General features: G+C 45.8%; 3 protein-coding genes and 1 long non-coding RNA gene across 8 annotated transcripts; 1 reads left to right on the forward strand and 3 right to left on the reverse strand.

Moving 5' to 3' along the window:
* Nucleotides 1-31: 31 nt before the first annotated feature.
* On the reverse strand, nucleotides 32-1,731 carry LOC136189899 (uncharacterized). The gene is made up of 2 exons (XM_065977942.1): nucleotides 1,508-1,731; nucleotides 32-1,453 (listed from the first exon to the last, which is right to left on the reverse strand). The coding sequence occupies exon 2, from the start codon at nucleotides 1,312-1,314 to the stop codon at nucleotides 271-273; it is 1,044 nt and encodes a 347-aa protein (XP_065834014.1). The 5' UTR covers nucleotides 1,315-1,453; nucleotides 1,508-1,731; the 3' UTR covers nucleotides 32-270.
* A 2,759-nt stretch (nucleotides 1,732-4,490) lies between these two features.
* Nucleotides 4,491-7,052, reverse strand: LOC136190145 (uncharacterized). 4 transcript variants are annotated; one of them, XR_010670513.1, is made up of 7 exons: nucleotides 6,964-7,051; nucleotides 6,737-6,915; nucleotides 6,605-6,687; nucleotides 6,466-6,564; nucleotides 6,253-6,414; nucleotides 5,838-6,208; nucleotides 4,491-5,781 (listed from the first exon to the last, which is right to left on the reverse strand). It is a non-coding gene; the product is annotated as an uncharacterized lncRNA (long non-coding RNA). The 4 variants fall into 4 exon arrangements; XR_010670514.1 differs by having other exon boundaries at nucleotides 5,838-6,414; nucleotides 6,605-6,682; nucleotides 6,964-7,052; XR_010670515.1 differs by having other exon boundaries at nucleotides 4,491-5,764; nucleotides 5,838-6,414; nucleotides 6,964-7,052.
* A 2,700-nt stretch (nucleotides 7,053-9,752) lies between these two features.
* LOC136190787 (protein Gawky-like) lies at nucleotides 9,753-12,235 on the reverse strand. 2 transcript variants are annotated; one of them, XM_065979053.1, is made up of 3 exons: nucleotides 12,197-12,235; nucleotides 11,606-12,131; nucleotides 9,753-11,558 (listed from the first exon to the last, which is right to left on the reverse strand). In XM_065979053.1, exon 3 carries the CDS (start codon nucleotides 11,434-11,436, stop codon nucleotides 9,850-9,852), a length of 1,587 nt encoding a protein of 528 aa, XP_065835125.1. In that variant the 5' UTR covers nucleotides 11,437-11,558; nucleotides 11,606-12,131; nucleotides 12,197-12,235; the 3' UTR covers nucleotides 9,753-9,849. The 2 variants fall into 2 exon arrangements, with proteins under 2 accessions (XP_065835125.1, XP_065835124.1); XM_065979052.1 differs by having other exon boundaries at nucleotides 11,606-12,225.
* On the forward strand, nucleotides 11,846-13,851 carry LOC136190788 (cotranscriptional regulator ARB2A-like). Its single transcript, XM_065979054.1, has 10 exons — nucleotides 11,846-12,468; nucleotides 12,516-12,616; nucleotides 12,667-12,732; nucleotides 12,788-12,900; nucleotides 12,948-13,011; nucleotides 13,056-13,133; nucleotides 13,189-13,308; nucleotides 13,360-13,473; nucleotides 13,529-13,613; nucleotides 13,664-13,851. Exons 1-10 carry the CDS (start codon nucleotides 12,390-12,392, stop codon nucleotides 13,834-13,836), a joined length of 993 nt encoding a protein of 330 aa, XP_065835126.1. The 5' UTR covers nucleotides 11,846-12,389; the 3' UTR covers nucleotides 13,837-13,851.
* The last annotated feature ends 27 nt before the right edge of the window (nucleotides 13,852-13,878 follow it).

Consider the following 13,878-nt stretch of genomic DNA (forward strand, 5'->3'; position numbering starts at 1 on the left):
ATTCACAACTACACATTTTTATACCCCAGAAGAGACCTTAGAATGTCTTTACCTGCAACGCATATTAATTAACTATAACGTCTATAGATAATCCAGCATGTCATCAGAAACCGAAATTGCCAAGGGGAGGATCGAAGGTCTAACCAACCCCGGATGCGAATGAACGGACATATGTTCCTAATAAAAAAGTGTGGATTTAGGTCTTGTTCCTTTGACGTGATTCGGTTTTTCTCCATCAAATGAGCTATAGCTATAGTAGAAGCCTGTTTGTTAAGTGTCTGAAAAGAGACGGGTGTTTTCACATGGAATAGAAGCAACATCATCAGTGTTAGTCGTCAAATTAGGTCTGCGTCTTCTTCTTCTGCACCTATTCCAGACACTTTTATCTAACAGTGTGTACAGGATAGGATTGAGCAGAGCAGCCATAGAGACAGCATAGGCAGATGCTACGTTTGTGGCAACTTCACCTGGGCTCATCAGAGACGTTTTGTTCTCATACTGGAGCAAACAAAACAGTGACCAGACCACAACGAAAAGATTCAGAATACCATCAACAAAGACGATAGTCAGCAATTTAATTCCCACCAGAGATATCATCGACGAGGCTTCATATTTTTTGATGGCAAAGAAAATGACGGTATACGACATCAGAACTCCGGCGATAAGAACCGTCAATATTACGGCTGTAGTCAAATTTGTGGGTTGGTAATCTCTGTTCGGAATGAAAAAGTCCCAGCACGTTGACCAACTAATAACTCTGCTGCCGTTTTTTCCGCCGATAGTGTAGTCAACAAAGAACGAGAACGTAACGGCATAAGCAACGTTCATAATCCAAAAAGAGATGAGAAGACCTTTGACACCAGACATTGGATTCCGCTTACGCGTTCCACAGAGTCCAATGCTTTCTCTTACAGCCAGCAGAGCGACGCCTGCCATAATTAGAACGCTCTGAACGACGCTGAAATGATTGATAATGAACGACGTGACGCACAGACCTTTGGTGAGAGCGGTTGCATCTTGAAACCAAGTGCCCGCTACTTTCATAGCCGCAATGCTAGTTATTCTCGATAGAGCAAAGAGTCCGTCTGCTGTCGCCAGATTGATGATGAGAAGAGACCAGTGAGCGACACCACCTTGGCTACTACCCCTCTTTAGCCTCCAAGCAATAACCGCAACGTTGAGAATGATCCCCAACACGGACATTGCGCCGATCGAGTACTCTTTCCAGGGCAGTGTCGTTTGTGAATACTCAAAGCAAGACAGTGCCAATTGACTCGTGTTCTGCATAGAGCAGGCGGTCGACGGTGCCATCATGACTCTTAATTAATTTCTGCCTCTCCGTGAACCAGGTATTTATTATACACGCGTGCACACGGAAGTGAGTCACATGCTCATTTGCGTCTGCAACCTTTACTCCGTGTCCGTGTGTCCGTGCGTCGACGGCTTTTACTATCTATATGTATCGAAAGCTCGCGTGAACGGAAAGTGTACAGCGATGAAGTCTTACCTGCGTCTTTGGCTTGGCTTGTTTCGTGTCAAAAGTGCACTGTGTAGGGCCTACAAATGAGATCAACCACAAATGAGATCACTACGTCATGATGACGTAGTGATTCGTCACAGTGACATCACAAAGAAGAATGTTGTAAGTTCCTATAATAAGTAGTTGTAAGGAAGATTAGCCTATCTTTTTTGTCGTATCGCTCGGTCGATTGATCCAACCATACGTGGACGCAGCCGATCGTGCCTCCGATGTGTTTCGCGCACGCGCATGCGCACGACACGCCTGTCCTCACGCGTTCTGACTCCGCACGTCCTGTTTCTCTCCTTAGCGCTAGCAAACTGTCGCCATGCGTGCATACAGTGCTGCCGTCTTCGTTTTTCTGGCTTTCTCCAGTGTTGGGTTGAGTGTGGGAACAGGCCGCGACCTGCGTACAAGGAAATGCCGCGTTAGAAGGCCAATACTGACAACGTCTAATTCGTCCGAAAGCAATTCCTCGTCCGTGTTGTCAGGTCGGCCCCAACGTCGCGTCAAGATCACGACCGACACCGATTCGCATAGAAAGATTAGAAAACCGATTTCGCCTGTCTCTAGTAGTAGTAGTAGTGAGTCCATACCCGCGAGCAGTCAAAAGCGCCATGCCGGCAGAAGAGGTGTCGGAATATTTGAAAACGATATATACGACCAGCTTGTCCACTGCCTTTCCCACAAGAAAAGGCCGGTTCTGTCTCGCTCGTCTCCTACTTATAACAGAGACAAAATCGTGTACAACAATCTTCAAAGACGAAATTTGTCCTTACGTAGAATGTACTCACCGGTTGATGGCAAAAAGATACTTTGTCTCCTTTCTGTAAATGCCAGAGGTGAAGAGCAAATTGCCTTGCGGCAGTCATGTGTGAAAAGAGTCATTCGTCACTTTTACAAGTTGTCCAAGGGTGAGGGCTCGCGTAAATTATTTCGCAGAATATCATCTCATTATGGAGGTATATCTGAGCCTCAAATCCAACAGTGGCTCAACAATCAACCCGAGCATCGACTTGTGGCGCCAACTTTTAAAAGCAAGGCACCATTGAAAACTGTGCGCTCATCGACGGTGCACAACCATAATCAAATAGACTTAGTTGACTTTTCTTCGAGACCAACAAGAGGAAGTAATGGCATACTGTACAAGTACGTTCTTGGTATTTTAGATGTCTGCAGTCGATTTTTAGTGCTCCGTGCTCTTGAAAACAAAGAGGCGAAGACTGTAGCAAGAGAACTTCGCGCAGTTTATGGAATATTGGGATATCCTCAAATTGTTCAGTGTGACCGGGGTAAAGAGTTTATGGGCGAAGTTACAGAGCTTCTGCAAAAACGGCGCGTTCAGATTCGAAGGTCGTCACCGTACCATCCACAATCGCAAGGAAAGATAGAACGATCTAATCGTACGTGGAAGACTAAACTTCAAGTTGACATTCGATCGGACTCAGAAACGATATCTTGGGCGGATCAGCTTGAGGAATACCAGTATCTATATAACAGCGGCGTACACCGAAGTCTTGGTAAATACTGTCCATATGAGGTATTCTACGGCCGAAAACCGGTTATGCCCTTTGCGCCCACTTCTTCAAACAGCAACGACAGCCATTCAGAGGGCGGAAGTGATAGCGACTCAGAGGGTAATAGCCAATCAGGGGACGTCTTTCCGGCTGAAAGTTGTCTGGGCTCTGAAACAAACACAAGTAGTGGTGACAGTAACACTTCACACACTTTCTCCTACTAATCCCAACGGGAAAAGGTGAGCAAATAAAAAGTGAAGAATTACTTGTACAACGACTCCTGCATTGCAGATATGTAGCCGTACTCATGACGCTTGTTCATGAAGGCGAATGCCACTTTGTCGCTCTTTTTCGATTCCACGACAACAACTGGATAAAATATGATGGTATGAAAGATCCTACGTGCAAAGAATTGGACCTGTCCTCAGTGAATCGAGATGTCGCGTGGCTAGTCTACGTAGACATGGAATACATGAAGGAAAATATGAAGTCTCTCAAACGCGAGATGGACCAGTTGCTTGACACAATGCCAGGAAAATACTGGACGGAGACGCCCCATCGGAATAAGAAGGATTGACGTGGAATTTTCATTAAAGCGTTGCAGTCTTCTTGGCTCTGCTGTAAGGCTACTTTACTCCCTTTCTTTTGATCTGCCCGTTGGCGATCTGCCCGTTGGCGAAGTCCCGCAGTTGCATGTCTATGCTTTAGTGATAATAGCAAATTAAAGATACACCGCTTGTTTTGCGGTGACAAATGTTGGTGATGGGCAATAACACGCACCTGTTCAACATGAACTTCAAATACCCTAATGATCTCATTTGTGGTTGATCACCCACAAATGAGATCACACGCTTTTAGCACTTTCGACGTACTGCTAACTTGCGGCAATCAAACTTAATCACAATTTGTGCTGATCTCATTTGTGGTTGATCACCCACAAATGAGATCACACGCTTTTAGCACTTTCGACGTACTGCTAACTTGCGGCAATCAAACTTAATCACAATTTGTGCTGATCTCATTTGTGGTTGATCACCCACAAATGAGATCACACGCTTTTAGCACTTTCGACGTACTGCTAACTTGCGGCAATCAAACTTAATCACAATTTGTGATGATCTCATTTGTGGTTGATCACCCACAAATGAGATCAGACGCGTTTTCTGTTGCGCTCCGCTGAAAGGATGGAATCCTACTACATCTGAAACGTATTTCACCTCTCTGGCATGGAATAGCATCATGGAGGTCGTGATGTCACTGTGACGAATCACTACGTCATCATGACGTAGTGATCTCATTTGTGGTTGATCTCATTTGTAGGCCCTACACACTGTGAGACACCAGAGGACAATGAAAAGCTAACGTAGTCTATCTGGACGACTGCCAAGGCTATCATTGCCTCAACGACGCGACAGGCTATAATGAACCGAAAATTGCCAAGCGTTGGCTCCGAAAGTATTCCATTAGCTTTTCACAACCGGGAACTAATCAACAGCAGACGGCACGTGCATCACGTTTCTACAATAAAAATGTACTGATTTAGATCTTATTTCTTCAACGTGATTGATTCGGTTTTTGTTCATCAAATGAGTAGTGTTTGAAAAGAGACGGGTGTTTTCACATGGAATAGAAGCAACATCATTGGTGCTTAGGTTTGCGTCTTCTTCTTCTGCACCTATTTCAGACGCTTTTGTCTAACAGTGTGTACATGACTGGATTGAGCAGAAAAACCACAGAGACAGCATAGTCAGATACTACGTTCGTGACAATTTCAGCTTGGCTCATCAGAGAAATTTTGTTCTCATTCCTGAGCAGGCAAAACAGTGTCCAGACCAAAATCATAGGAATCAGAATACCATCAACAAAGACGATAGTCAGCAATTTAATTAATTCCCACCAGAGATACCGTTGATGAGACATTATACTTTTTGATGGCAAAGAAAATGACAATATACGACATCAGAACTCCGGTGATAAGAACTGTCAATATTACCGCTGTAATCAAATTTGTGGCTTGGCAACCTCTGTCCGGAACGAAAAAGTCCCAGCACGTCGACCAACTAATAACTCTGTAGTAGTCACAACAAAGAACGAGAACGTAACAGCATAAGCAACGCTCATAATCCAAAAAGAGATGAGAAGACCTTTGACACCAGACATTGGATTCCGCTTGCGCGTTCCACAGAGTCCAATGCTTTCTCTCACGGCCAGCAGAGCGACGCCCATCATAATTAGAACGCTCTGAACGACGCTTGAAATGATTGATAATGAACTACGTGACGCACAAACCTTTGGTGAGAGCGGTCACATCTTGAAACCAAGTGCCAGCTACTTTCATAGCCACAAGATTAGTTACTCTCGATAGAGCGAAGAGTCCGTCTGCTGTCGCTAGATTGATGACGAGAAGAGACCAGTGGGCGACACTACCTTGGCTGCTACACCTCTTCAGTCTCCAAGCAATAACCGCAACGTTGAGAATGATCTCCAACATAGACATTGTGCCGATCGTGTATTCTTTCCAGGGCAGTGTCGTTTGTGAACACTCAAAGCAAGACAGTGTCAATTGACTCGTGCTTTGCATGGAGCAGTTTGTCGACGGTTCCATCTTTCTGCCTCTCCGGATAATCTCAGCTGCACTGGCCGTGATGTGAAAAGTCGTAAAGTATTATGCACGTATGCTCATTGGAGAGTCGCATGCTCATTGGTGCGTTTGCTTCCATATCCGTGTCTACAGTACAGCTTTTACTATCGAGATCCGCGTGAACGGAAAGTTTCGTGAGTACAAAGTGATAAAGTCCTACCTGCGGCTTTCGTTCGTTTTTTCCGTGTCAAAAGTGCACCAGAGGACAATGAAACCGACGTGTAGATAGGCCTACACTGTAGGCGTAGGTAGGCCTACTGGGAACCGATTTCGGTGTACGATAGATAGATAGATAGATATAGGAGAAAGTCTTTTGATGAATCGACGGCTTCGACGCTGCCCAGCGCGAGCTCCCAGCGCAGAAACGAAGCGCGGAAAAGGCTCACTCACGGCTAGAGTCATGGTGTAGGTGAAGTCTAATTTCTTGGCCAAGGCGTTCGTCAGTTCAACGATCAAGCCGGTGAGATTGTTTTCTGTGTCTTCTCCCCTTGGAAATGTGTTGTTGGGATCGTACATCAAAAACGGCCACTCCTACAGTAGGACAAAGTTCACTGCGCATTGCCTTATATTTTTACCTTCGTGACACGAAAGTGTAGTTGTGACGGGTTATCGTTGCTACGCGCCGCTGGAGAACAAGGGACAGCTCATCTTGGTCGCCTTTCTGTCGCTTGGTCTTCTTTTTGGACGACTGTGTGTTCGTGTGACAAGGTCACTTGACTGTCGCGAGCAAATCCAATCTGCAAACATAAGGCTCTCTAATGATGTCAAGGCGAACGAACAGGTTAAACCTTTTGAAACGCCCGCAACCGAAATTTCAGAATGTAACAAAATTTCAGAATGTCATAAGCTGCTTGAAACCTTACCTTATTAACTGACAGTCTACTTGGCTAATAACAAAGGAGCTCAAAAAATTCAAAATAGGCTCACATTGCGATCGACAAAAGCTTTGGTTTCCTTTTCTGTATTAGACACAAGAAAGTCCATTATAGTGTGAAGTGATAAGACCTTTTCTTAGAAAAAAATCTAAATTGAATATTTTTCTTGATAACACTTTCCTACCAGTTGATCTTCTCTCGATAAAAACAACTGATGTCGGATAGACGAGAGCAGCCGCACATTTGCTCAATTCGCGCTCTGAGTCGTTTTACAATGTCTTGGTCGTGCTGATGGTGAGACTTTCTCAATCCCAATACGTTCGCCTCAGTATCTATAGGCCAGTCTGGCATGTCAAACGTCATCTGTAACGCATCAAAATTACAAGACAATAAAGTAGTCCGAAAAGTTGCCTTTTGGGTTGTGTCTTCGTTCATAAGAAAGCTAAAATTCGTGGTTTGATAAGTACGGTGAAAAATCTGCAAGGAAATTTAACCGAAGAAATCCTAGTATTATTCACTGGCTTTGCCTTCAGAAAAAAATTGTAGCAAGATACTGTTGTGCATATTACAAAAGCCGCGTCGTGATTAGTGACAATAAGGTCAGCTAGTCTATCCAGTTGATCATCAGGCATCAACCGTGTTGCCGGGACAACAAGATCAACAGACGAATTTTCGTCAAACTTAAATCCTACACCAATACTAAGGGTTACAGTTTTGCACCCATATGGATTATCACCGTCACTCCTATCTCCAATCACAGCCATAGATGTCCATCTCAGTTTCTCAGCCAATGCGGAGAACGTCTGAGCGGCAGCTGCGTGAGAGTGATCTGTAAGGCTAATGTGCACTGGCTCATTTTTGAACCAAACGGAAATGACTGGTGGTTGTAGTAACACCTCCTCTGCATAGAATCAATCTCTAGTAGTGGTGAAGCATTCGCCCAGTCCCATACCTGCATCCACAAGACAATCCACGATTCGATACGACTTGCAGATTCCAGGGTAACGAAGATGTGGATGGAGCATAATTGCAGCAAAATCAATCAGCGATGAATTGACGAGCAATTTCTCAATCGATTTGCAGAGAGCTAAAGAAAAAATGTCATCAAAGGACGGTAACGTGTGTGCAAAGCCTCTCGCCGACAACTGTAATGTCTGCGTCAACCAGTACCAGCAAAACAAAACCCCGAGCAGCGTTTGCAATCGTCAGTGAATCGCCTACGTACCCACAGAAACTGGCGGACACAAGTGATCGCCTACATCGACAGCGATCAAAGCGAAAAGATACAGCAGCCGCGCGCGGGCCGCTGCGTGGCGCATCGTGCACGAAGCCTAAAGAGGTCGTTTAGCTGTCTTGCACCATTGAGCATCTAATAAAACGTTACCAAACTCTAACTTCGACCGACAGAGGCCGAAGAGCTGCGAATAGACCCTGGCAGAGACCCTGGCAGAAAAGAGACAGGCAGAGACCTCCAGAGTGAGACACTTAGCGCGCTCTCCCACGCACGCACGAGATAAAGCATATGTAAATTTTCGGAGCTTTATTGACGGACGACGTGCATACAGACAAGAAAAAACATATCAAGAATTGCAGGCATATGTAGTCTATCATCGTGTCATTCAAAAAGAAATTCACCGCTTAAACTCAATAAATAGAGGCCGGAGGAGATATAGAGCATGCCTTGGCCTGGGGTTCACTGCAGTAGCCCCAAGAGGTGACAAGATGACCTGACGTGATAGCTGTTGCGCACCAATAAAAGTTGGTTGTATCTTCTTTCGTACAATTAGTGTACACTTGACCCTTGTGCGTAAACGGAAAGACGCATGGCCATCCATCGTATGTCAGACACTGCGTTGATCCGGTGCTGGAAGCACTCGGAGTGGCGGAGGTATCATCACACTGGCATATACCATAGTCTATGTCGGGATTGTCGCCGGTTGCACACCACGGAGTCCCACCAAAGTCGACAGTCGTGCATTCATCATACGTGATTCCATTATACACAAACGGAAATCTGCACGGTATTCCAGACGTAGTTGTCGTACATCGTCTGGCCATCTGGGCGTTGCTTGGTGCAGCAGGAGATGGTGTTGAGACCCGACCCGAGCATGCCTCGGACTGAGGTTCACTGCAGTAGCCCCAAGAGGTGACAAGAGGACCTGACATAGCTGTTGCGCACCAAAAAAAGTTGGTTGTATCATCTTCTCTTGTACAATTAGTGTACACTTGACCCTTGTGCGTAAACGGAAAGACGCATGGCGATCCATCGTATGTCAGACACTGCGTTGATCCCGTGCTGGAAGCACTCGGAGTGTCTATGGTGGAGGTATCATCACACTGACATACATCATAGTCTATGTTAGGATTGTCGCCGGTTGCACACCACAGAGTGTCACCAAAGTCGACGGTCGTGCATTCATGATATGTGATTCCGTTATACTCGAACGGGAACCTGCACGGTATTCCAGATTCAGTTGTCATACATCGTCTGGCCATCTGGGCGTTGACTGTACTGAAATTGGTTCCATTGGTGGGTGCAGCAGGACGTGACGTCGAGTCCTGACGCAAACATGTGGGACAGTAGTGCCAAGAGGTCATGGTGAGATCTGATCCAGTCAAAGTTGCACACCAAGCATTCTCGGGAGAATCTTCTGTTGTGCAAGTAGTGTAGCGTTGACCTTTGTATATGAACGGGAATTTGCACGGTAATCCGGCGTACGTCGGACATAGCGGTGGCCTGGTGGTCGGGGCGCCCAGTACAAATACACACAGAGGCACACAAATAAAAACAATAAAACTGACGAAATGGTGGAGCATCTTCTCAACAGTGCTTGACAATTCCAAATGACTTGGGCCGAAGACTGTGGCTGCATTTCTAGTTTATTAGGAAGCGAGGTCGGGAAGTCAAAGACGCGCTACTGCATCATTAGTGACGTCAATGAAGTTTCCGGACGTTTAGACAAGCCACGCAACAGAGGGAGGACGTGGAAGCTAAACCAGACAGCTTTTGCTATTCAGTACACGACCAATAATAGATCGGAAGCGACCCACGCGATTCCGCGTTGCTCTGCTTGTTGCGCGTACCTCGGTTAGCAGAAGGACGTCACTGGTAAACCGCGATTGATTCTATTGTCCGCCTAGATGTATACGTTACCACCAGGCTCCGAGACACTTCGTGCGCTCTTGCACGGTATATCCAGTAGTTCTTCGAGGATTTTATTGACAGACAACACATGGAACGGTTGCACAAAGAAAAGAAAAGAATCGCAGGCACGTCATGGTATATAATCGTGTTACTCAGAGACGAATTAAGTCCTGACGCGAACATGCTTCGGCCTGGGGTTCACTGCAGTAGCACCAAGAGGTGACAACAAGATTTAATGTAGCTGTTGCACACCAAGGTAAATTGGAGAATCCATTGTGTTCTCTCGTGCAATTAGTGTACAGGTGGTCCTTGTACGTAAACGGAAAGACGCATGGCAATCCACTGAATGTCGGACACTGCTTTGATTTGGTGGTGATGGTGGGGCTGATACCTCCAGCGTTTCCGCTTCCAGGCTTTTTAGCACCCCCATCGCTCCCAGAACCCTCAGCACTCCCAGAACTTTCAGCACCCTCAGCGCTGCCAGCGCTCCCAGAACCCTCAGCGCTCTCAGCACTCCCAGAACTTTCTGCATTCTCAGCGCTTCCAGCACTTCCAGCACTAAAATTGCTTCCATTGGTGGGTGCAACAGGAGGTGGTGTTGAGTCTTCGTGCGAACACGCCTCGGCCTGGGGAGTAATGCAATAGTTCCAAGAGGTGATGGTGAGATCAGCTTCAGTCACCGTTGCGCACCAAGCATAATTGGGAGACTCTACTTGTGTGCAAGTAGTGTACCATTGACCAAGGTACGTAAACGGAAAGACGCATGGTAATCCACCGTATGTCGGACACTGATCGGTGGTATTGATACCTCCAGCACTTTCGCTCCCAGGCCTTCTAGTGGTGCCAGCACTTCCAGGATTTCCAGCCCTAAAATTGCTTCCATTGGTGGGTGCAGCAGGAGGTGGCGTCGAGTCCTGAAGCGAACATGCCTCGGCCAGGGGATTAATGCAGTTGTCCCAAGAGGTGAAGGTGAGATCTGCTGCAGTCCCAGTTGCACACCAAGCATGCCCGGAAGAATTTGCTTCTGTGCAAGTAGTGTACCGTTGACCAAGGTACGTAAACGGAAATACGCATGGCAATCCGCCGCGTGTCTGACATAGCGGTGGTGGCCTGGTGGTTGGAAAATTGCTTCCATTGGTGGGTACAACAGGAGGTGGCGTTGAGTCCTGGCGCGAACATGCCTCGGCCTGGGGATTAATGCAATAGTTCCAAGAGGTGATGGTGAGATCAGCTTCAGTCACCGTTGCGCACCAAGCATAATTGGGAGAATCTACTTGTGTGCAAGTAGTGTACCGTTGACCAAGGTACGTAAACGGAAAGACGCATGGCAATCCAGCGTATGTCGGACACTGCTGGGTGGTATTGATGCCTCCAGCACTTTCGCTCCCAGGCCTTCTAGTGGTGCCAGCACTTCCAGGATTTCCAGCCCTAAAACTGCTTCCATTGGTGGGTGCATCAGGAGGTGGCGTCGAGTCCTGAAGCGAACATGTGGGATTAATGCAGTAGTGCCAAGAGGTGACGGTGAGATCTGCTGTAGTCCCCGTTGCGCACCAAGCATAATTGGGAGAATCTTCTTCGGTGCAAGCAGTGTAGCGTTGACCTTTGTACGTAAACGGGAAACTGCACGGTGATCCGCCATATGTCTGACATAGCGGTGGCCTGGTGGTCGGGGCGCCCTGTACAAATGCACACAGCGGCACACAAATAAAAACAATAAAACTGACAGAATAGCAGAGCATCTTCTCAACAGAATGACGCAGGCCGAAGACTGTGACTGCATTTATAGTTTGTGAGGTCGGGAAGTCCTAGTGCCCTCGATGAGAGAACCGACATTTCCAGCGTTTAGATAAGCCCACGGAAGCTAAAGAGATTGTTTGTACTAGCTAGTAAATAATAGACCACAGGTACCTGTGACGTCTTTCTGCTAACCAAGGTACGCACAACACGCAAAGCAACAGCATAGATCGCTTCCGATCGTATTGCCTGGCTAGATTTAAACGTCACTTTGCACTGAAGCCACAGGACTAAGTAAACGAAGCGTCGAAGGGATTCCGTCTTGCGATTGGTTTGGCTGCTAATTGAAGAGATACGACGTCGTAGTAATCATTGAATGCCGATTATTATGCAACGAGGAAGCGTCACGGTAGGATGCGATGGATACTAACTAACAATGATTCTTTGACGCTATTGGCTGTCTCCGGCTTGGCTTGTCATGAATGCGGGAAGCCGCTTGGGTGTAACATCGATATTTCACGGACTGACTGAATAGGGATTCCTTTTGCTTCCGAGTCCGTTTGACCATGCAGAATAATACATATAGGTTAGCACGTACTGTAACCTCACCGCGGTGAAGTGAATCCGACGAGATGGCTCTTCAGTTGCCTCGCATGGCAGCGACGTTTTCCCATTGCCAGGACGTCCAAACATAACACTCCTAGTCAGACAAGCGACCGACGTCAACTCGCAATCGAGGCGACTTCGATTTAGCCAATTCCGTACGCAGATCGGCTACTGCTCTTTCCATGCTTCTCTCGTGCACCGGACTGTAGTAAACGCGACCGCTACGTACTCTTACCAGCGTGCGTTAGTGGTAAACCTGCATTGAGATCCGATCCGCCGCATCGAGATCTCGGCTGATTCATGCTCAAGTTGGTTTTACCGCATTTGTAGCAACTCTAAAGCAAATGCTTCGATGGGAGCTATAAACGACAAATACAATGATTTGACGTTTCCGAAGACTCTAGAAGGCTTCGGCTATAAATTCAACACAGGCACAGTAGATAGAATCATTGCCTTTTTATAGGATTTATGCATTTAGAGGGAAGAATCGAGGATATCGAAACGGGACAGCCTTTTCAGTTCGTCGTACGGGAAAACGATCAACAGTACAATCAAGCGAGATACGGAGCGTTAGGAAAAGTGCTTATAGAAATGAGCTTGCGATGCTTATTCACTTAGTGTACGGGTAGATTGTTGATGAAACAATATTTCGGCTACTGGAAAATGATTGTGGCCTCAAAAAAATTGACATTCCGGTCTGTGTCTGCCAACGTTCTCTAATTCAAATTTATCTTACGTGAATATTGTTAGTTTAATAAAGGCAGCTTCTTTTTTGCTTCGGAAGATTGCAGGACAAATGGGAAAAAACTTCTGGTTATAATACACGGGAGTGGGGTTGTTAGAGCAGGACAGTGGTCTCGCAGGTTACTATATATGATATGTTGTTATTAGAATCAAATACTTTTGCTAGATTAATAATCAACAACAGCCTTGATGAAGGTTCTCAGATTCCTTACATAAAGAAGGCTCTAGATGTATGTATATAAACTAAGCTAATACTGTTTAATTACTATTTCAGCTTGGGTATGCTGTTTTGGTCACCAATGGCAATCACAATGCTGTTGAAATCGATAGGAGGAGTAGCAGAGGAATCAGAGTACAGCAATTATTTCACAAATGTAAAATAATTGCAATTCTTATTAAAATCAAAGGGGTCTTCTACTCCTGAGAAACACATGGAATATGTGTGGCGTCACTTTCTTTCCCAATGCCCCGCTAAATTTATTGATGTCATTGCTCACAGTTATGGGGGTGTAGTGACCGTATCCTGGGTAACATATTTTTCTAACGATAAGTTCTTACCTGATGATATTTGTGCACAGTTGTCTCAACATGAAATTGCCCGAGAAAAAGTTCGAAAAATTGCGTTCACAGATTCCGTTCATAGTATCAGTTTGGAAATGGCTGATGAAAAAACTCAAACTTGGTTTGAGCAGGTAGGTAGCAGCGATGAATTGCATTGAAGTGTAGTAAACTGCTCGTATTGATTAGCATGCCATTAATTGGGTGTCATCAAATGAGTATGTTGGAAAATTTGTTCGAAAATACCGAGGAGACGTCTATTGCGTTTCAGCAGGTTCCTTGGGGCAGCATCTTATTTTGAAAAAATAATTGCTTGTCTAACAGGCACTATTACTCACGCTGAGACGCCATGGAAATCGTTTGCACAGATTTTTGAATTTTTTGAAAGTGGAGAGAGAATTGTCGACTTCGTTAGTGGCCTACAAAAAGATGAAAAGAAAAGGACGACAATGGGGGGAAAAGAAGCGGAGGGGGGTATTAATGTTAGAGAATCATGACATACTTAAAAAATTGAGTACTAGTCTTTAAATACATACTTT

The sequence above is a fragment of the Oscarella lobularis genome, chromosome 8, assembly GCF_947507565.1.
Source record: "Oscarella lobularis chromosome 8, ooOscLobu1.1, whole genome shotgun sequence".
In the NCBI taxonomy this organism is placed as follows: domain Eukaryota; kingdom Metazoa; phylum Porifera; class Homoscleromorpha; order Homosclerophorida; family Oscarellidae; genus Oscarella; species Oscarella lobularis.

What these genes read in the sequence shown, in the direction of transcription:
- LOC136189899 (XM_065977942.1), bottom strand. Translation starts at nt 1,314, where the DNA reads ATGATGGCACCGTCGACCGCCTGCTCTATGCAGAACACGAGTCAATTG.
- LOC136190787 (XM_065979053.1), bottom strand. Translation starts at nt 11,436, where the DNA reads ATGCTCTGCTATTCTGTCAGTTTTATTGTTTTTATTTGTGTGCCGCTG.
- LOC136190788 (XM_065979054.1), top strand. Translation starts at nt 12,390, where the DNA reads ATGGGAGCTATAAACGACAAATACAATGATTTGACGTTTCCGAAGACT. An exon ending in GATACGGAGCGTTAGGAAAA is followed by an intron (nt 12,617 to 12,666) that starts GTGCTTATAGAA and finishes GTGTACGGGTAG; the next exon opens with ATTGTTGATGAAACAATATT. An exon ending in CGTCTATTGCGTTTCAGCAG is followed by an intron (nt 13,614 to 13,663) that starts GTTCCTTGGGGC and finishes CTTGTCTAACAG; the next exon opens with GCACTATTACTCACGCTGAG.